Consider the following 21,520-nt stretch of genomic DNA (forward strand, 5'->3'; position numbering starts at 1 on the left):
AGATATCCATGTACTAACCCCTGGAACCTATAAACAGTTATCCCACATGGCAAAGGGAATTAATGTTGCAGATAGATGCAATTAATGGTGCTCATCAGTTGACCTTGAGATGGGGCGATTACCCTGGATTACCTGCGTAGGCCAATCACAGGAGTCCTTAAAAGTGGAAGAGGCATAAGACGGGTTAGAGATGCGTGTGAAGAGGCTCCACCCAGCATTGCTGGTTTTGAAGATGGAGGAAGGGGCCCACGAGGCAAGGAATGCAGATGGCCTTTAGATACGGGAAAAGGCAAGGAAACAATTCCCCGCTAGAGTCTCCAGAAAAAAATACAGTCCCGCTGACACATTGGTGTTAGCTCGTGAGACCCATATTGGACTTCTGATCTCCAGAACTGTAATATAATATATGTGCATTGTTTTAAGCCACCAAGGCTGTGGTAATCTGTTATAGCTGCAGTAGAAAAAAATACAGTAACATTATTATGTTGCCTCCATGACACCAAGTAGACCTTGAAGCTCTACATCAACCAGAATACACAAATTAATCCAAGCGGAAACTCCCTATATCAACTGTTTGGGCTGAATTGTGTCTCCCTCCAAATTCATATGTTGAAGCCCTAACCCCCAGTACCTTGGAGTTAAGGTCTTTAAAGAGGTAACTGAGTTAAAAGAAGGATATTAGGGTGGGGTCTTAATGCAATGACTAGTGTCCTTATAAGAGGAGACCGTCTGGAGAGGTGGCCATGTGCAAGCAGAGGAGAGAGGTCTCAGGAGAACCCAACCCAATCTTGATCTTGGACTTCCAGACTCCAGAGCTGTGAGAAAATAAATTTGTTTTTTAAGCTATCCAGTCTGTGGTGTTTTGTTATGGCAGCCCTTGCAAACTAATACACCATCATAATAAAAAAAAATGTCAACTGAAAGGAAAGGACTAAATGCAAAACTATGTAACCCATTCCCTTTCTACCAGGAGTCAATGAGCTCAAATTTCCTTCTAAATGTGCTGATATTTACTAGCAGAAAGAAATAGAAGTCCTTATCTCTAAAATGCTTTTAACAAGGTATACTTGGTCTGTAGAGAAGACTTATTATAAAACTGGAATTTATGAGGCATGGTTGGCTGGAGAATGGGGACTCATTAAACTGTAATTAATGAGGTATAAAAAGGGGATGTTCAAAAATACTCAGCACTCAAGACGGTAAAATACACACACTGGCATCTGATTAAAAAAAGCCAGATACACGAAGAAGCAGAAAAAGTAACCTATCATTAGGAGGAAATTCATTCAATCAAAATGGATCCAGATGCTATAATTAGTGGACTAAGACATTGGAAGAGTTCCTATAAGTGTATCCTGTCTGCTCAAGAAACTAGGGGAAGGATGAAGCATGTTAACTAGTGACATGAACAATATTAAAAAAAGATCTAAATTGAAACTTTAGTGATGAAAACTACAATGTCTGAGTGGAGGAATTTACTAGGTAGAATTAATGGCAGATTGAACTCTGAAGACAAAAAAATTAGTAAATTTGAAGCAATAGGAAGCTATTCAAAATGAAACTCAGACAAAAAACACTAAAAAAAACCCCCATCAAAAACAAAAACAGAGCATCAGTGAGATAATGAGTCCTAACATGTCTCTTAATACACGTGTTAGATTCCTTGAAGGAGAGGAGAGAGGGGAGCATAGAAAATGTTTGAAGAAATAATGGCTGAACAAAGTTTCAAATTTCATGAAAATGATAAGCCCAGATAGATCCAAGAAACTCAAAGCATCACAGGCAACAACATGGATGAAGCTCAAAATAGTGCTAAGGGAAAGAAACCAGGCCAAAAAGAGTACATAATCCATGATTCCATATATATAAAAATACAGAAAATGTGAACTAATTCAGTGATAGAAAACAGATGAAGATGGAGAAAGGACCTGGAAAGGTGAGAGGGAAGGATTGTAAAGAGGCAAAGAAAGCTTTTGAGGGTGATATGTTCATTTTCTTGATTGTATAAATATACGTGTATATACACACATATGTAAAACCTTGTCAAACTATACTTTGAATATATGTGGTTTATTATATCAATTGAGCCTGAACAAAGCTATTTAAAAGTTTCAGTTGTTGCTATAGAGAAATTCAATTGATTTTTATATATCAACCTTGTGCTCCTGCAACTTTGTTAAACCTGTTTAGTAATGCTTGTTTTTGTTACTTTTATTGCTGCTCTTGTGATTAAAATCAACCACATTATCAAAGGAGAAAAAAAGTGGGGGGGATGTTGCAAAACTAAATGGCTCCCTTTGTTTAAACAATGTCTCTGCATACATTGTCCTTTAATTCTGAATCCAAAATGCACCATAATGAGGGAGGGAGAAAAAGGGCATTTTGAAGCTGTCTGACAATCTTGGACTTATTCTTAAGGACTGTTTCATCTGTCCCTGATGAGCAACCCTGTAGCCTTCGAGTCATTAATCAAGTTTGGTATTGGGTAAACTCTGTGACTGATGTGAGTTTGATTTGACAAACTCTTAGGGCTAAGGAAGGTTTTGCATAGAAAAATTACTTTCCACTTCTTGTTAATGTAGAAACATTCCTGTTTTAAGTTCTGTCATTTCCAATTTGAAAAATTTAGCCTTTGGAGAGGATAATTTGATATGTTGGATTAATCATATAATCAAAATAATCTGATGAAAGACATACATACATTTATTTGAAACTTTATTATATAAATTTTCATTTCTTTTAAAGATTACAAAACCTGTTCTGTGACAGGAATATAAGCAATATTGTTCCAGGATTATTCATGGATATATCTAAAAGAGCTTAGATTACACATTAATAGTATGATTCGAAAACTTCCCAGATTAGACTCTTATGTAAAACAATTTAAAGTATTTGGTGATATTTAATCCTTTACAAGCATTTCATAATTATGGCAGCAGTGCCAAGCATCTGATGTGATTTTAACCACCAATAAAAGGTACAATACATATGAATTCATTATATGGTACCTTGGGCTTCTGGCATGCCTTACTAGAGAGGAACTAGTATAAAGTAAGATCATATGTAACAGTAGAAAAATATTTGTGATTTTTTTCTTTTTTAAAAACTTTTAAAGTAGATACCCACCCCATTCCCACCCATGGCCAAAAATGCAAAATAATTAAATCCCTTAGGTGTATACCTTCCCTTTTGCTTAGGGTAAGAGTTAAGATAAACCTAATACATGTACATAATTTTAAGAGTTAAAAACTCATCATCCATAATTATTAAGGATGCTAAGGAATGGCAATACCTTGAAGCTTTTTTAAAATTAAAAACAAAGCTTTAGATGGTAAACTACATTTAGAGAAACACAAACCAAAACCTTTTTCCTTATGCCCTTGCTTTGTATTTAAAAGTTCTACTTTAAATACTTGTTTGAAAAACTCAGTATACAGTTCATTCAGTACTATAGTGATAACAGGAGTAAAAATTTTCACTTCCATTAGATATTGAACTAATCTACTTAGAACTATTATAGAGACTCTCTTCTCACGTACGTTTACATATATTGTACTCAAATGGTATGTGCTCTAAAGAGGTTATCTTGAGGTTTGCACCTCTGAACTTAGTCTCTAAATTTTCCTTTCCACTAATCTCTATTCAATGTCATATACTTTACTAATTGCTCTGGGAGAAGTCATGGATTTAAACAGCTTATCATGCACTTCAAGGTTATATGGCAAAATAATGAGGAAAGTGCCTTAAGAGGTAGGAAGTAGGCTCTCATCCCAATCCTTGGTGTGCCCTGTTATGAACAGTTAAAAGACTGGAATCAAGTGGTAAAATGTGAGACTGATAGTAATACAAGGCTTAAGAAAATTAAGTTGACTTAGTTACTAGAATTCTTTGTGAACACTGTCACATTGGGAACCAGTTAAAGTCACTCGAACACACAGAATACAGCAGTGTCAAAAATACATAGAGCACACTGTAGATACAAATTCTGCTTGGCCATTCATATTTAGGTATTATCACTGTAGATTCTTCACTAGAAAAAGTGGTTAAGTGTAGCTCTGCAGAATACCACAGTCCCAAGAAAGTGAATTTCATTCCTTCATTTTGATCTCCACCAATGCTCACTTGGGGAGACCAGCAAAATGTAAGCAATCTGGAGGTGAGAAGAGGACTATTTTCATTAATCGAAATAAAAATACTGAGTTAAGTCAATTTATCTGTGAACTAAATGAGGATCAAAGTATACATTCAGTTTGTTATTCACATGGAGTTGGACCTTTAAGAGGGACGTAACTCTAGGACTAGATTGAAACCTCCTGGTTTAAGCACCAAGGGTCAGACATGGAACCCATCATATTTGTTAATCACAAAGAACAGATTTCTGACTCTACATTCCTGAGATACTGTCCTAATGCCTTCATAAATCTCAAATGCTCAGTATCACCGTAAGAGATGATTTTCTCTATAAAATAGAAAGCAAGTCAAAATATTTTAGGGCATTTATAAAGGCCAGGAAATAGAGAATATGAGGTGTGTATTGCTGGCTTCCATGGTGATTAAGCACATCTGTACCAAGGCCCCCAAATCTTGAGTGCTTTTCTGCTAACTCTCCCCCCAGACTGGACCTACTCCAGCCTCTTCCTTACCCAACCCATTCTGCCTACTCATGGAGCCTTGCACTCCTCCTCTCCTTCAAGTTCTTCCTATGATGAGGGTGCAGGGCATAGCTAACAGGCCAGCCCCACCTCCCACGATGTCCCCTGGCCCTAACAGCAACCACTTCTTAAAAACAGATGGGAAATGGTTGCAGCCCACCACACGTGCCATGTGGAATCTACCGCACACACACCATATCCTCTCCAGACACTTGCTAAATGATATTTCCCATGCCGGCCTCATAGTATCTTGACTCTACCTTGTCAAAATTATTACATTTTTGGATGTTTGGGGTTGCTTGTGAATAAATGAATCCATATCAAATCTATTAAAGTCAAGGATCTACTGTGCTTAGGAAGAAGACATTTCTATAAATTAGAATGAGCCAAAATGATTTATATAAAAAATTAAAAGGACAGAAAACTTACCTTACTTTAACACCATCACTTGAAAGGGAAGATACAGAACACAAGGTAGTGTAATCCATATTTTCTAATATGTGCTTGGCAATGTTAAGTGCAGTCCATTATTCTGCATATTATTTTGGAGTGTAAGCTAAGAGGGGGTTTGTAAAAGTGGCCCTACAGTTTAGTTCCTTCTTTCACACTGAATTATCTTTAAGACTGAACTAAAACCCTCTGGGAGAAGTCCTGGTAACCAGCAGCAACAGAAAGGTTAACCTAGCACAAGCACTACACTTCGAGTGCATTGTTGGCCAAGTTTGTCTGCTGTCAGTTAAAGGCCAAGGCAACACCAGAACCATAGATGAAATAAATAATGCTCATGAACTGCTTTTTAGGCAAGAAGCCTCCATTTTTCGAACATATAACCTGCTTTTCTCCAATAAAACTGGCAGTTGGACAAGGCAAAGAAGGCTGTGTCTTTGAAAGCAATAAACTTGGCCTTCATATCCCAGTAGAGGACAGCCCCAAGAAGTATGTGGTTTTCAAACAACTCAGCTCCTGGTCAGGTGATAATATGAAGGGAAGGCAGCACAGTGTTATGAGGAAAAAAAAATGAATGGGAATTCTCATCTTTGCTTTGGGTTTCTGGTTTTACATGCAGTAATGAACAAACTGGACTAGATAATTTATAAAGATTTACACATTTACTTCTGGTTTGAAAAGACGATGATGGACAATGCACTAAGCAATTATGGAATAGCATCAATGCCAAAAATCTGAAAATATATCTTTTTTTGCCCAGTTACATTAACATTTAAAAAGTGACAAAAATTTGGGATGACCATGGTTTGAAACACTAAACAGAGGGGAGAAAGAGAGGAAAAAAAGCTTTCTTTCCAGGCAGTGGAAAGCAGCTTTAAATAGTAAGCATCCATATACCCAAGAATTTTTAAAAACTTTCTCCATCTAGATCTTCTGAAATCCCTCCTCTTATACTTATTTAGAAGATAGACTTGCATTTGATTTATATGCACTAACATTTTGTGTCACTTAAGCAAAAGGAATGTTACTTATTTTTCCTTTCTCTTTCATTTAATAGAGGAGAAACTAAGAATAACAAGAGGCTTCCAAAACATTTAGATAAACCACGCTGCTTTCTTGGCTTTGTATTCTCAGGAGAAGATTTAAAGCTTCTGGCAGAAAAAAAGATTTCTGATGTAAATGGCTTACTTAGTACATGACTAAGAAAGATCTGTTTGGGCACCTTCTTGGTGAAGCAAGCTAAATCACTTTTTCCTTGCTCATGTGTTTTTCATATTACATATAGTGATGTACGCCGGATAGCTTAGCAAAAATGTGGGTAATGGATACAGAAGGTTCTTTAATCAAATAAAATTGTGAAACTACCAAATTAGGTGTAGATGGTGAATACTGTGATCTACGTAGACCCAGTGACCATTATGAAAACTGATCATTTCTGAAGTTAAGGAAGCATTGTATGGCAATAAATCATCAGGCTGAATTCAGAAAACACTCAATGCTGAACATTCACTTAGCCTCCCTTAGCTATTTCAGGTTAGAACACATATTATTTGATCAAGAAGTTTCATTTCCTAGAATAAGAAAGTTTAAATCCAATTTCATGTAGAGGCCTGTGTTTATTATATTCAAATTAAGTGTTTAATATAGTGTATCGTAATGGAGTATAACTCATTATGATTTATCCTTTTCCAAAAAAGCATACTTTTCTTGCAGGTACACAAGAACAGTTATCCTGTTGTTCATATACTAAATTCTGCAATTTGATCTTTTTAAACATGAAATACCTGATGGAACTTGAATGACCTGTTGCTAAATTTTTCTTCACGAATCTCTTCACCATGACTCTTAAAGGCCTTTGATATATATTGGAAAAATCTCAAATTATATGCCAAATACTAAATATGGATACTATTTAAAAGTGCAAGGACTACTTCCTTAATTAAGGAAAAAGAACCCTAAGAAGTTGCAAAGTATATGGACTAACTTCACAGGTGTACTCTTGATGTCATGCCACACACATACAACTTTCTCTACCTTTAACAGCTCTCTAGGTTAGTCTGACAGAGCACCTTACTTTAAGAAATGAACAAATAAACAAACCAGTGAAACAGACACAGGGAAAAATATGTACATTTTGGAAGTATTACATTCAACAGCTGTTCCACAATCTGGCCATTTTTAGGGCTGTCCAACAATACTGTTAAATCAGGTGAACTATTTAACCAGATTTAATAGTCGATTAATAATAACAGATTCCAAGTTAAACAAGGCATGTATACATTAAAGAAAGCAGTACAGAAATGTACTGTATATGAACTGTTTACAAAAACATACAAAATGTTGGATGGCACAAGGGGTACAGTGCTAATATAAACGGATTGTTTAAGCTAAGTGCTTAACATAAACTGTCCATCCCTATAAACTAACAAAGAATATTTAAGGGACATGAAATATTTCCTATAAAAATAATGCTATATGGTGTAGAGTACTTTTTCAGTGTATTTTTAGGTGGTATTCATATGTTCAATATTCTTGTTGATTCAGTGAATATATCTTCATCATGTTTCCATTTTCATTTCAACCGAAGCTCCAGGAAAATCTAACTTGCTAACAATCATTTAAAGCGAGAAGAGACGAAAGCAGGAGCAGCAGCAGGAGCAGCAGCATTATGGGTACCAGCTGGGACAGTATGTGCTTGCAGGTGTCTCTCAGATATGTGCTACCTGTCGCCAGAACTTGTGCTATCAGCTTACACCATGGTACCAAATATCTCACTGAGGTCACTTCACAGGGCTGTGGAGGTGATTTTTTTAATACCTCTCCGCTGAGCAAGAGTAGAACGGCCTACTGGTTCCAAAACTGGTGATTGATTACGATTTAAAGCAGAATATGTAGCTGCCATGGCACCCTGAAAATAGGAAAGAAAGGTCATAGCAATAATGACATGGGTAGTCACATGTACACATAATATGAAATGAAGATATTTTTCCCCAGATAATTTCTTCAAATGCAAATTAATACAGATTTTATTAGGCTCATATTGAAAAGCACCACACTCGTCAAACACTCGGATTTAACTAAAATTGAAGAGGCCAATGGGGGAGGTGAAAACGATGGATGTGAGGACAGGGATGGCCTCACTTTTCTCATGACTATTCAACTTTTTTTTCCTTTGCAATCCTTTCATATGAGCAGCAGCAAGGCATGCACTTTTGGATGTGTTTTGCCCCTGCTGACACCTTCAAAGAGTTTGCTTTTTGATGTGCATAAGAAAGAAAAGTATAAAGAAGTTAGGAAATCCATAAGCTTATCTGATTGATAAATTCAGAAGTCATTCTATTTTTTATTTGTTATTTTGATATCATTAATGTACAATTACTTGAACATTATGGTTATTAGACTCCCCTATTACCAAGTCCCCCCCACATACCCCATTACAGTCACTGTCCATCAATAAGTAAGATGCCATAGAGTCACTACTTGTCTTCTCTGTGCTATACTGCCTTCCCTGTGCCCCGCCTGCCCCATTATGTGTGCTAATAGTACTGTCCCGATTTCTCCCCTATCTCTCCCTTCCCACCCATCCTCCCCAGTCCCTTTCCCTTCGGTAACTGTTAGTCCATTCTTGGGTTCTGTGATTCTGCTGCTCTTTTGTTCCTTCAGTTTTTGCTTTGTTCTTATACTCCACAGATGACTGAAATCATTTGATACTTGTCTTTCTCCACCTGGCTTATTTCACTGAGCATAATACCCTCTAGCTCCATCAATGTTGTTGCAAATGGTAGGATTTGTTTTCTTCTTATGGCTGAATAACATTCCATTGTGTGTATGTACCACATCTTCTTTATCCATTCATCTACTGACGGACACTTAGGTTGCTTCCATTTCTGAGCTATTGTAAATAGTGCTGTGATAAACATAGGGGTGCATCTGTCTTTTTCAAACTGGGCTGCTGCATTCTTAGGGTAAATTCCTAGGAGTGGGATTCCTGGGTCAAATGGCATTTCTATTTTGAGTTTTTTGAGGAACCTCCATACTGCTTTTCACAGTGGTTGAACTAATTTACATTCCCACCAGCAGTGTAGGAGGGTTCCCCTTTCTCTACATCCTTGCCAACATTTGTTGTTGTTTGTCTTTTGGATGGTGGCCATCCTGACTTGTGTGAGGTGATATCTCATTGTGGTTTTAATTTGCATTTCCCTGATGATCAGTGATGTGGAGCATCTTTTCATGTGTCTGTTGGCCATCTGAATTTCTTCTTTGGAGAAGTGTCTGTCCAGATACTGTGCCCATTTTTTTAAATTTTGGTATCACTAATCTACAATTACATGAGGAACATTATGTTTACTAGACTCCCCTCATCACCAAGTCCCCCACACAATCCCCATTACAGTCACTGTCCATCAGCATAGTAAGATGCTACAGAATCACTACGTGTCTTCTCTGTGTTGCACAGCCCTTCCCATGACCCCTCCCACATTATACATGCTAATTGTAATGCCCCCTTTCTTTTTTCCTGCTCTTATCCCTCCCTTCCCACCCATGCTCCCCAATCCCTTTCCCTTTGGTAACTGTTAGTCCATTCTTAGGTTCTGTGATTCTGCTGCTGTTTTGTTCCTTCAGTTTTTGCTTTGTTCTTATACTCCACATATGAGTGAAATCATTTGGTACTTGTCTTTCTCCACCTGGCTTATTTCACTGAGCATAATACCCTCTAGCTCCATCCATGTTGTTGCACATGGTAGGATTTGTTTTCTTCTTATGGATGAATAATATATCACTGTGTATATGTACCACATCTTCTTTACTGTGCCCATTTTTTACTGGATTATTTGCTTTTTGTTTCTTGAGGTGTGTGAGCTCTTTATATATTTTGGATGACAACCCTTTACTGGATCTGTCACTTATGAATATATTCTCCCATACTGTAGGATGTCTTTTTGTTCTACTGATGGTGTCCTTTGCTGTACAGAAGCTTTTTAGTTTAATATAGTCCCACTTGTTCATTTTTGCTTTTGTTTCCCTTGCCCAGGGAGATATGTTCATAAAGAAGTTGCTCATGTTTATGTCCAATAGATTTTTGCCCATATTTTTTTCTAAGAGTTTTATGGTTTCATGACTTACATTCAGGTATTTGATCCATTCTGAGTTTACTTTTGTGTACGGGGTTAGACAATAATCCAGTTTCATTCTCTTACATGTAGCTGTCCAGTTTTGCCAACACCAGCTGCTGAAGAGGCTGTCATTTCCCCATTGTATATCCATGGCTCCTTTATCATACATTAATTGACCATATATGGTTGGGTTTATATCTGGACTCTAGTCTTTTCCACTGTCTATGGCTCTCTCTGTTCTTGTACCAGTACCAAATTGTCTTGATTACTGTGGCTATGTAGTAGAACCTGAAGTCAGGGAGCATAATACCCCCTGCTTTATTCTTCCTTCTCAGGATTGCTTTGGCTATTTGGGGTCTTTTGTGGTTCCCTATGAATTTTAGAACTATTTGCTCTAGTTCATTGAAGAATGCTGTAGGTATTTTGATAGTGATTGCATTGAATCTGTAGATTGCTTTAGGCAGGATGGCCATTTTGACAATATTAATTCTTCCTAGCCAAGAGCATGGGATGAATTTCCATTTATTAGTGTCCTCTTTAATTTCTTTAAAGAGTGTCCCGTAGTTTTCAGGGTATAGGTCTTTCACTTCCTTTGTTAGGTTTATTCCTAGGTATTTTATTCTTTTTGGTGCAGTTGTGAATGGAATTGTTTTCCTGATTTCTCTTTGTTAGTTCATTGTTAGTGTATAGGAATGCAAGATTTCTGTGTATTAATTTTGTATCCCACAACTTTGCTGAATTCAGATATTAGTTCTAGTAGTTTTGGAGTGGATTCTTTAGGGTTTTTTATGTACAATAACATGTCATCCACAAACAGGGACAGTTTGACTTCTTTCTTGCCAATCTGGATTCCTTGTATTTCTTTGTGTTGTCTAATTGCTGTGGCTAGGACCTCCAGAACTACATTGAATAAAAGTGGGGAGAGTGGGCATCCTTGTCTTGTTCCCAATCTTACAGGAAAAGCTTTCAGCTTCTCGCTGTTAAGTATGATGTTGGCTGTGGGTTTGTCATATATGGCCTTTATTATGTTCAGGTACTTGCCCTGTATGCCCATTTTGTTGAGTTTTTATCATGAATGGGTGTTGAATTTTGTCAAATGCCTTTTCAGCATCTATGGAGATGATCATGTGGTTTTTGTCCTTTTTGTTGATGTAGTGGATGATACTGATGGATTTTCAAATGCTGTACCATCCTTGCATCCCTGGGATGAATCCCACTTGATCATGATGGGTGATTTTTTTTATGTATTTTTGAATTTGGTTTGCTAATATTTTGTTGAGTATTTTTGCATCTATGTTCATCAGGGATATTGGTCTGTAATTTTCTTTTCTGTGTGGAGTCTTTGCCTGGTCTTGGTATTAGAGTGATGTTGGCCTCATAGAATGAGTTTGGGAGTATTCCCTCCTCTTCTACTTTTTGGAAAACTTTAAGGAGGATGGGTATTAGGTCTTCACTAAATGTTTGATAAAATTCAGCAGTGAAACCATCTGGTCCAGGAGTTTTGTTGTTAGGTAGTTTTTTGATTACCAATTCAATTTCTTTGCCAGTAATTGGTCTATTCAGATTTTGTATTTCTTCCTGGGTCCACTTTGGAAGGTTGTATTTTTCTAGAAAGTTGTCCATTTCTTCTAGGTTATCCAGTTTGTTACCATATAATTTTTCATAGTATTCTCTCATAATTCTTTGTATTTCTGTGGTGTCTGTGGTGATTTTTCCTTTCTCATTTCTGATTCTGTTTATGTGTGTAGACTCTCTTTTTTTCTTGATTAGTCTGGCTAGGGATTTATCTATTTTGTTTGTTTTTCTCAAAGAACCAGCTCCTGCTTTCATTGATTCTTTCTATTGTTTTATTCTTCTCAATTTTATTTATTTCTGCTTTAATCTTTATTATGTCCCTCCTTCTACTGACTTTGGGCCTCATTTGTTCTTCTTTTTCTAGTTTCATTAATTGTGAGTTTAGACTGTTCATTTGGGATTGTTCTTCTTTCCTGAGGCAGGCCTGTATTGCAATATATTTCCCTCTTAGTATGGCCTTCGCTGTGTCCCACAGATTTTGTGTTGTTGAATTATTGTTGTCATTTGTCTCCATATATTGCTTGATATCTGTTTTTATTTGGTCATTGATACATTGATTATTTAGGTGCCTGTTATTAAGCCTCCATATGTTTGTATGCTTTTTCATTTTCTTTATGTAATTTATTTCTAGTTTCATACCTTTGTGATCTGAGAAGCTGGTTGGTACAATTTCAATCTTTTTGAATTTACTGAGGCTCTTTTTGTGGCCTAGTATTGGTCTATTCTGGAAAATGTTCCATGTGCACTTGAGAAGAATGTGTATATCCTGTTGCTTTTGGATGGAGTGTTCTGTAGATGTCTGTTACGTCCATTTGTTCTAATACATTGTTCAGTGCCTCTGTCTCTTTACTTATTTTCTGTCCATTGGAGTGAGTGGTGTATTGAAGCCTCCTAAAATGAATGCACTGCATTCTATTTCCCCCTTTAATTGTGTTAGTATTTGTTTCACATATGTAGGTGATCCTGTGTTGGGTCATTAGATATTTATAATAGTTATATCCTCTTGTTGGACTGAACCCTTTATTATTATGTAATGTCCTTTGTCTCTTGTGACTTTCTTTGTTTTGAAGTCTATTTTGTGTGATACAAGTACTGCAACTCCTGCTTTTTTCTTTGTGTTGGTTGCATGAAATACCTTTTTCCATCCCTTTACTTTCAGTCTGTGTATGTCTTTGGGTTTGAAGTGAGTCTCTTATAGGCAGCATATAGATGGGTCTTGTTTTTTAATCCATTCAGTGATTCCATGTGTTTTGATTGGTGCATTCAGACCATTTACATTTAGGGTGGTTATTGATAGGTATGTACTTATTGCCACTGCAAGCTTTAGAGTTGTGGTTACGAAAGGTCCAAGGGTAATTTCCTTAGTATCTAACAGTCTAATTTAACTCACTTCGTGTGCTATTACAAACACAACCTAAAGGTTCTTGTTTTTTTTCCTCCTTTTTCTTCCTCCTCCATTCTTTGTATGTTATGAATCATATTCTGTGCTCTTTGTCTATCCCTTGGGTGACATCTATTTAGCCTTAGGAATACTTCCATCTATAGGAGCCCCTCCAAAATGCACTGGAGAGGTGGTTTGTGGGAGGTAAACTCTTTCAACTTTTTTTTATCTGAAAATTGTTTAATCCCTCCTTCAAATTTAAATGATAGTCTTCCTGGGTAGAGTATTCTTGGTTCCAGGCCCTTCTGTTTCATTGCATTGAATGTATCATGCCACTCCCTTCTGGCCTGTAAAGTTTCTGCTGAGAAGTCTGATGATAGCCTGATGGATTTTCCTTTGTAGGTGATCTTTTTTCTCTCTCTGGCTGCTTTTAATACTCTCTCCTTGTTCTTGATCTTTGCCATTTTAATTATTATATGTCTTGATGTTGTCTTCTTTGGGTCCCTTGTATTGGGAGATCTGTGCACCTCCGTGGCTTGAGAGACTATCTCCTTCCCCAGATTGGGGAAGTTTTCAGTAATTACCTCCTCAATGACACTTTCTATCCCCTTTTCTCTCTCTTCTTCTTCTGGTACCCCTATAGTATGAATATTGTTCCGTTTGGATTGGTCACACAGTTCTCTCAATATTCTTTCATTCTTAGATATTTTTCCTCTTTGTGCCTCAAGCTTCTTTGTATTCCTGTTCTCTAGTTTCTATTCTATTTACCACCTCAGAAGTCATTCTTAAACTAGTTTTATTATGATGTCCTGGCATGCCTTTACTTTTCCTTTTCTAAGACAGCCACTGTGAGAGACTCCCTCTTGGGAGTCAGATGCTGGCTGAGAGGGAAAGGAAAAGGCACTGCAGGCATGGACAGGGCATCTCCTAGTGTCTCCCGGAGGACATGGGCCTGAATGGGGCTGCTCACCTTGACAAGGTGTGGTGCATCCTGTCTGTTGAGTTGGTATTGCGGCAGTTGGTCCCAGTGGACAATCCAAGGGTGTCTGAGCACAAGGGCAGCAGTCAGTCTCTGATGAGGGTCCACATGGAGCATCTTGGATACCAGGTCCTATAAAAGGAAGAATAATAAAAAAACAAGCTTAAGCCTTTTTGCTTGTTTTTCTATAGCACTTGATACTGTTGAAAGTTCTTCCTTAGCTTCTATGACACTATTTTTTCCCCAGTAGAAGACCTTTGGGCTCAAAGCAATTCTACTTGACAATTTTTTTTTTAAATGCAAAAACCTGTCTGTTTTCTTCTCTTTGAGTAACAGTAATTTCGGTGTATTATAGAGGATAAAGGTATATATTTTATGTATCTTTAAGTACTTTGTCTTTTTCTTCCCTCAGACAGTCTAAGTTTTCTGTATTTTTGTAGGTTTATTTCTAAGTAATTTTTAACTACTTTAGACTTTATTTGTGCTGACTGTAATACTGAAAACTAGAACTGTCAAATAATAGATATTTAATTGGAGACCTCTAAATGTCCCCCCCCTGCAAGATTACAGAGTTCTTTTTATTTTTTTCTACTTCAAAAGCAACTCATGGGTATTATAAAATAATCAGAAATACAGAGGAGCAAAAGAACATGAAGAACACCCAGAATTCCAGGCTTGCAGAGACAAATGCTTTTGATCCAACCAAATACTTTCTTATGCATGGAACACAGATACACATACTTGCTATAGTTTTATACTCTCCAAAATAACATATTTGTGATTTATAAAAGCCATCTACCACTTGTTTTACTTTTCATTCAAAATATATCTATTGCATATCCATTAAAGACCAGACATTCTGCTAGGCATGGGTATTGGAGTGAACAAGATAGGAATGAACTCTGACCTCATGAAGTTCTCAGCCCAGTAAGAGTGAGACAAAGAATCAATTACAACGCAAATAACAAGTTCTGTGAAGGAATGAATAAATATGAGGGGCAGCTAGAGGAACACCGTGAGACACCTGATCTGAATAGGGTGGGGTTGCTTAGAGGTGGCTCCTTTAGAGAAATGTGAGCCCTGCAGGATACATGGGCACTGGGTTACAGAAGGGAAGGGAGAAACAGAGCATTTCAGGGATATATAACAGGGTGTGTTTGGAGGAAAAGTCCTCAGATGTATGAGAACATGTCACAATTAATGAAGTGAAAGGTGGGCAAAGTGGCTGTAGCATAAACTGTAAAGCAGAATGTGGCAGGAGATAAAGTCAGAGAGGTGAGAAGGGACCAGATCATGAAGGAAGCCCCTTGTAAGCCATATTAGTAAACTTGGACTTTTTCTGGAGGTGATAAATCATTAGAGGCAAAGGCATGATGTGGTAAGCTTTGTGCTTTAGAGATATTATACTCAGTAAGTGTGGAGGAATGATTGGAGAGGGCAAGCCTGAAGACTCCAATTTAACACTGGCCAGAGAAGATTGCTTTGGAATGGTATAAGAGATGGAGAAATACAGATGGAACTGCAGTACTTAAGAGAAAGAACCGACAGAACTTGGTGATTGACTAGATATTGGGAACTGGGGAGATGTTATTCCAAGTACTCCTCTGCTATTACATATTTACAGTTCTTACCTCTAGCTATCATGAACAGCTAAGTACTGGAATAAGCTACTCAACAGAGTTAGAAATCAAAAGCAAAACAATTACGGATCTCCCCTTGCAAATTCTGAAACTGGGCAAACATGCTTCAAATGCATAAAAGGTTGCAAAACTGCCCAGGGGCACAACAAGTCTCTGTTATGATTTTAATCAAATCAGTGTGTTAACCAGGATACTTTTGGCCAAGTTGTTCAGGGACAGTTCTCTACCTACTGCTACCCTGCAATGGCTACTCTAAGAAAAACCAGTAAGCATTTTTACTAGTATGTATCTTCCTCATCTTCTCTTTGTTTTTCTTATTCTGAAGTGGAAAACTTTGCTCTTATTTTTAAAAGAAAAATTTCCATGAAAAAAGTGAAACTAGAGCAGAGTTGGAAAGCAAATCAGTGCTATTCACGGAATGAAGATCTTAACAATGAGAAAGGCTTTTTAAATGGATTTCAAGCAGACACTATACAACTATACTAATGTTTATTGTAAAAAAGATGAGACCCCTTTCTTCATAATATGGACTAAAATCAGAACATAGTGTAGTTATTCTAGGGAACAAGACCTTTGAAATCAGCTATTTAGTTTGAAGTGCCCACACATACCTTGTGTGTACCTATGGACAACTTCATGCTAAAATTCTGGGCCTTGGTTTCCTTCTTTGAACTGATGGGGATACTACCACCTATTTTGTATTGTTGTTAAGAGGATTAAATGGGAAAATTTAGGTAAAGTGCAGTGTGAGGCACAGAATAGGCACACAAATCATGAAGACTACCACCATTATTATTCATCATGTTTGTCAGTAAGAAGGAGCTTTAGATGTATAGATAATAACGCCAAACAAATGCCTTCTGGAAAAAGAATCAAAATAATTGGTCCATTTCTGAGCTCAAGTTATTTGGTAACACCACCTCAAAATACTACTTTATAAACAAAGTTCTAACTGATATTTCTTCTCACCAGAGATTATGGAAAATTATTTTTTCAAAAGCTGATTATTAGGAAGCCATACTTGCCTTTGCTGTGTCTGAAACAGAATTCCAGTAACCACCACTGAGTGAGAATTTTCCACTGCCTATCCGTGCCAATATTTCCTCTGGTGTATCATCAGGGCCATTTGCAAATGGAGTGTAACTGATTTATAATAAAATAAAAATGTTACTCAATACAATTTCTTTTTTTGGTTGGTAATCTAAGTTTGAGTGTGCAAAAGTACTCTGAGTAATTAAATTACAACTTTATTGAAATCTATTAAAGTGAAAAATATCAACAACATGAAGCTCCAAAAAGCACCAGGTCAAGTGTTAGCTATGAAATATTAAAAAGATTTACTATACAATAATATAAATATTTTAAGAATTGGCACATTATAGAATAAAATACTTAAAATAGTGTATGTTTAAGACATAACAAGAGTACAAAAAAGCATGGAAAAAAATCAGTTTAAGACCTCAAGACATAAGTAAATACTACATTGTAGAAAATCAGTAATGATATAGCTATAAATGTGGTATACACACACACATGCACAAAGTTATATTATTAGATAACATGAGAAAACATGGAAAGACATTACAACATAGATTTAAAAAATAAACCTAGATATTTTATACAAAATATTGACGAATAAATGCTTACAACATATAGTACACACTCACCCAGTAAGCATTGTATAGAGGAGGACACCAAGACTCCATATATCACAAGCAGCATCATAGCCTTGTCGTTTTAAAACCTATAAAAAAGTAAAAATTAGTTTTAACACACAACTGTGTATTAAATAGATGTGGATAGGTTGTAAACTAAACTATATACTTTTAAAAAAATCAATGCATATAAGAAAAGCCTCAATATAACATGATTAACAAACAAGGTGATATATTAATCCTATTCTAGAATCTGCTATTACTAATAATTCATATATATGACATTTAAATGTTGGTATTCAAATTAACATTTATTGAGTGCTACTGTGGGACACAGAAACCTATGAAATAAATGGAAAATTTCTTATTTAAATGAGTTTATATTTTGTATGGGGCTGCAGAAATGGTTACAAAAAAGAATACTTTTAAGAACACATAAAACTTATTTATTTATTCAGGTACATACAATAAAATGCACACATCTTAGTGTATAGCTCCATGAATTTTGACATGTGTATATACTCATGTAACCATCACCCAGATCAAGGTATCAAACATTTTCATTAATTTTTCCCTCCTCACCTATTTCACCCATCCTGTCACCCCCACCTTTGCTATGGCAACCATAGTCTGTTCTCTGAGAACACACACAATTTAGTATAAATGACATAGTGCAAAATTGTGTGTATGTGTATACATAATTTGGTTCATTCAAGCATTTATTTAATAATCACCAACGATTATCAGGAATGAACTATGACAAATATAAAACAACTCTAGTTTCCTTAAGAAAACCAGAATCTGGCAGAGGAAACAAGACATTTATATAGTTATCAAATCAACATGGTTAAGTATTAGAACAAAATTATCTCTAAAGCGCTATGGGTATAAAGATGAGAAGTAATTAATTTTAGATATGGGGAGAGAGGGAAGGTGAGGGTCTGCTGGTACTGAGCCTATAAGTAAGAATTCAAAGGGCAAAGGGAGGAGGTGTGGGAGGGCAGAGTACACTCAAAGGGCAGAGGGGGGGCAGAGCACGCTTAGGAACAGGCAAGGAGTTCAGTGTGTCCAGATCTCCACATTGGGGATATAGAGAGATTGAAGGGCTTTTACAAAAACCTTATTAAGAAATTTCAATTTTTTTCCCTGTAGGCAATCAGATGTCACTAACAGGGAAATAAAATGAGTAGATGTGTATACTAGAAAGATAACTCTTTCTAGAGGAAATGCTGGCAAGAAGACAGACTGGAGAGAAGGCCACCTGACAGGAGGCAATTTGTAGCAAACTAAGTGAAAGGTTATGAGGCTCTTCACTGAGGCAGCACATGAAGAGGAAAAGACATAAGGATAAAACAGGAAGGACTTAGTAGAGATTGGATGTATAGAGTAAGGGAAAATGGGTCTAAAATATTTATGAATCTGAATGGAAAGGGTTAGGCGGCAGACTGGATGTGGAAAAATGATAGAAAAGAAGGATTTTAGGAGAACTTCAAAATTTTAACTTGGCGGACTAAATAGCAATTAGGAGACAGAGTTAAAAGGTCAAGTCTAGGGGAGGAAAAAAGATGGCGGCATGAGAAGTGAGGCAGAAATCTACTCCCAAAACCATATATAATATGAAAATACAGCAAATACAGCTATTACTAAAAGAGTAACTAGAAATAAGATTGCTGAAGCCAGTCTACATCTGCGAAAAGAAAACATCTCACAGAAAAGGGTAAAGTAATAAAACTGTGACCCGGCAGGACCCAAGCACTGCCCCCACCCCAGTTCACCAACAGAAGGAAGAGAATCGGAGCAGGGAGGGAATATAAGCCCAGGACTCCTAAATACCCAGCCCTAGAAATCTACGCCGGGAGCACAAACACGCACATTGCATGGTACTCTGGAGATTAGAAGGGTGCAGCAAACTGAAGTCAGAGACCAAGACTGCGAAAAGGTTCCCACAAACATCTGCCAAAAGAAAGGTGGGACAAAAGAAAGGTGAGCACATTGAAAGACTTCCCAACAGGGAGAGGGCTGCTAAAGGGGCAAGGATTCAGGAGAAAGAATAGGTGGACAAAATCATCCTGATACACTCAGAACAGCAGGTTGGGAACTTTCAGGATCTTTAGGCACTCCATCTCCCTGGCTGGCACCGCAGCCCTGAGGCCCCCCACTGCAATAAGGAGCATGATGCTTTTTCGTCCCTGCTGGTACCTGTGCGCAAACCCACTGCCCCTGCTATTGCTCCAGGCCAGCCCTGCCTACAGCAACTACACAGCTTAACAGAGAGACTTCCCCCTGTGCGCAGCTCACTGGCCCTGACAGCGGAGGCAGGCACTATGGCCAGGAAGCAGGAAAGGGCTTGGTCCTCCCAGCAGGCATCCAGGTCACTCGACTGTGACCCCCACCATTGCTCCAGGCCAGCCAGAGGCCAGCTCCACCTAGGGCAGCTCAGGGCCTTAATGCAGAGTCTGCTCCCTGCATGCAGCTCAATGGCCCTGACAGCAAAGGCAGACACTGCAGTAGGAAAGCAGGAAAGGGCTTGCTCCTTAGGGTAGGCACAGGCATTGCTTTCCTGTGACCACTGCCATTGCTCCAGGTACTGGGAAGCTCTGAAGAGGAGAGCTTCTGGGAACTAGAGGGCACCGGCTACACAAAGCTAATATTTCTCACTATCCAATCGGATTATGAAATGGCAGAAGAACCTTGTTCAATCCAAAATCCCTCAAACATCATAAAGAGGGCTCAATGAGACTGAAATCACCAATCTTCCTGAAAAAGAATTCAAAATAAAACTCTTAGGCATATTACTGGAGCTCCAGAAAAATATTCAAGAGCTAAGGGATGAATTCAGGGGGAAGACAGATACCTTAAAAAATACAGTAGCTGAAATGAAACATACAATGGAGGGATTTAAAAGCAGATTAGATGAGGTAGAGGAGATGGTAAATGGAATAGAAATTAGAGAACAGGAATACAAAGAAGCTGATGCAGAGAGAGAAAAAAGGATCTCTAGGAATGAAAGACTATTAAGAGAACTGTGCAAACAATCCAAATGGAACAATATTTGCATTATAGGGGTACCAGAAGAAAAAGAGAGAGAAAAAGGGATGGAAAGTATCTTTGAAGAAATAATTGGTGAAAACTTCCCCAATCTGGGGAAGGAAATAGTCCCTCAGGCCATGGAAGTGCACACATCTCCCTACACAAGGGACCCAACGAAGATAACACCAAGACATATCATAATTAAAATAGCAAAGATCAAGAACAAGGAGAGAGTATTAAAAGCAGCCAGAGAGAGAAAAAAGATCACCTACAAAGGAAAATCCATCAGGCTATCATCAGACTTCTCAGCAGAAACCTTACAGGCCAGAAGGGAGTGGCATGATACATTCAATGCAATGAAACAGAAGGGCCTTGAACCAAGAATACTCTACCCAGGAAGACTATCATTTAAATTTGAAGGAGGGATTAAACAATTTTCAGATAAGAAAAAGTTGAGAGAATTTACCTCCCACAAATCATCTCTACAGTGTATTTTAAAGGGACTGCTCCAGATGGAAGTGCTCCTAAGGCTAAGTAGCTGTCACCAGAGAAAATAAAACCACAGTAGAGGAAGTAGACCAATTAATTATTAACCAAATGCAAAATTAAATCAGCTACCTACAAAGTCAGTCAACAGATACACAAAGAGCACAGAATATGACACCTAACATATAAAGAGTGGAGGAGGAAGGAAAAGAAGGGAGAGAAGAAAGAATCTTCAGGTTGTGTTTATAATAGCATAATAAACGAGTTAAGTCAGACTGTTAGATAGTAAAGAAGCTGTCTTTGAACCTTTCGTAACCACGGATCCAAAGCCTGCAATGGCAATAAGTACATATCTATTGATAATCACCCTAAATGTAAATGGATTGAATGCACCAATCAAAAGAAATAGTTACAGGATGGATAAAAAAGTAAGACCCATCTATATGCTACTGACAAGAGACTCACTCCAAATGCAAAGACATACAAAGACTAAAATTGAAGGGATGGAAAAAGGTATTTCATGCAAACAATGGGGAGAAAAGCAGGAGTTGCAATACTTAT

The 21,520-nt window shown here is 37.5% G+C and overlaps 1 protein-coding gene across 4 annotated transcripts in view; it reads right to left on the reverse strand.

Annotated features, from left to right (window-relative positions):
* Nucleotides 1–2,698: 2,698 nt before the first annotated feature.
* RPS6KA3 (ribosomal protein S6 kinase A3) overlaps nt 2,699–21,520 on the reverse strand; it is a 123,858-nt gene continuing 105,036 nt past the window's right edge. For all 4 annotated transcript variants that reach the window (XM_037020465.2, XM_073227929.1, XM_037020462.2 and 1 more), the window contains 4 exons: nt 17,456–17,532; nt 16,814–16,931; nt 14,140–14,280; nt 2,699–8,007 (listed from right to left, as the gene is read on the reverse strand). In XM_037020465.2, the coding sequence (XP_036876360.1) occupies nt 7,885–8,007; nt 14,140–14,280; nt 16,814–16,931; nt 17,456–17,532 (459 nt within the window). In that variant the 3' untranslated portion in view covers nt 2,699–7,884. The remainder of the gene's footprint in view (nt 8,008–14,139; nt 14,281–16,813; nt 16,932–17,455; nt 17,533–21,520) is intronic.

The sequence above is a fragment of the Manis javanica genome, chromosome X, assembly GCF_040802235.1.
Source record: "Manis javanica isolate MJ-LG chromosome X, MJ_LKY, whole genome shotgun sequence".
NCBI classification, from domain to species: domain Eukaryota; kingdom Metazoa; phylum Chordata; class Mammalia; order Pholidota; family Manidae; genus Manis; species Manis javanica.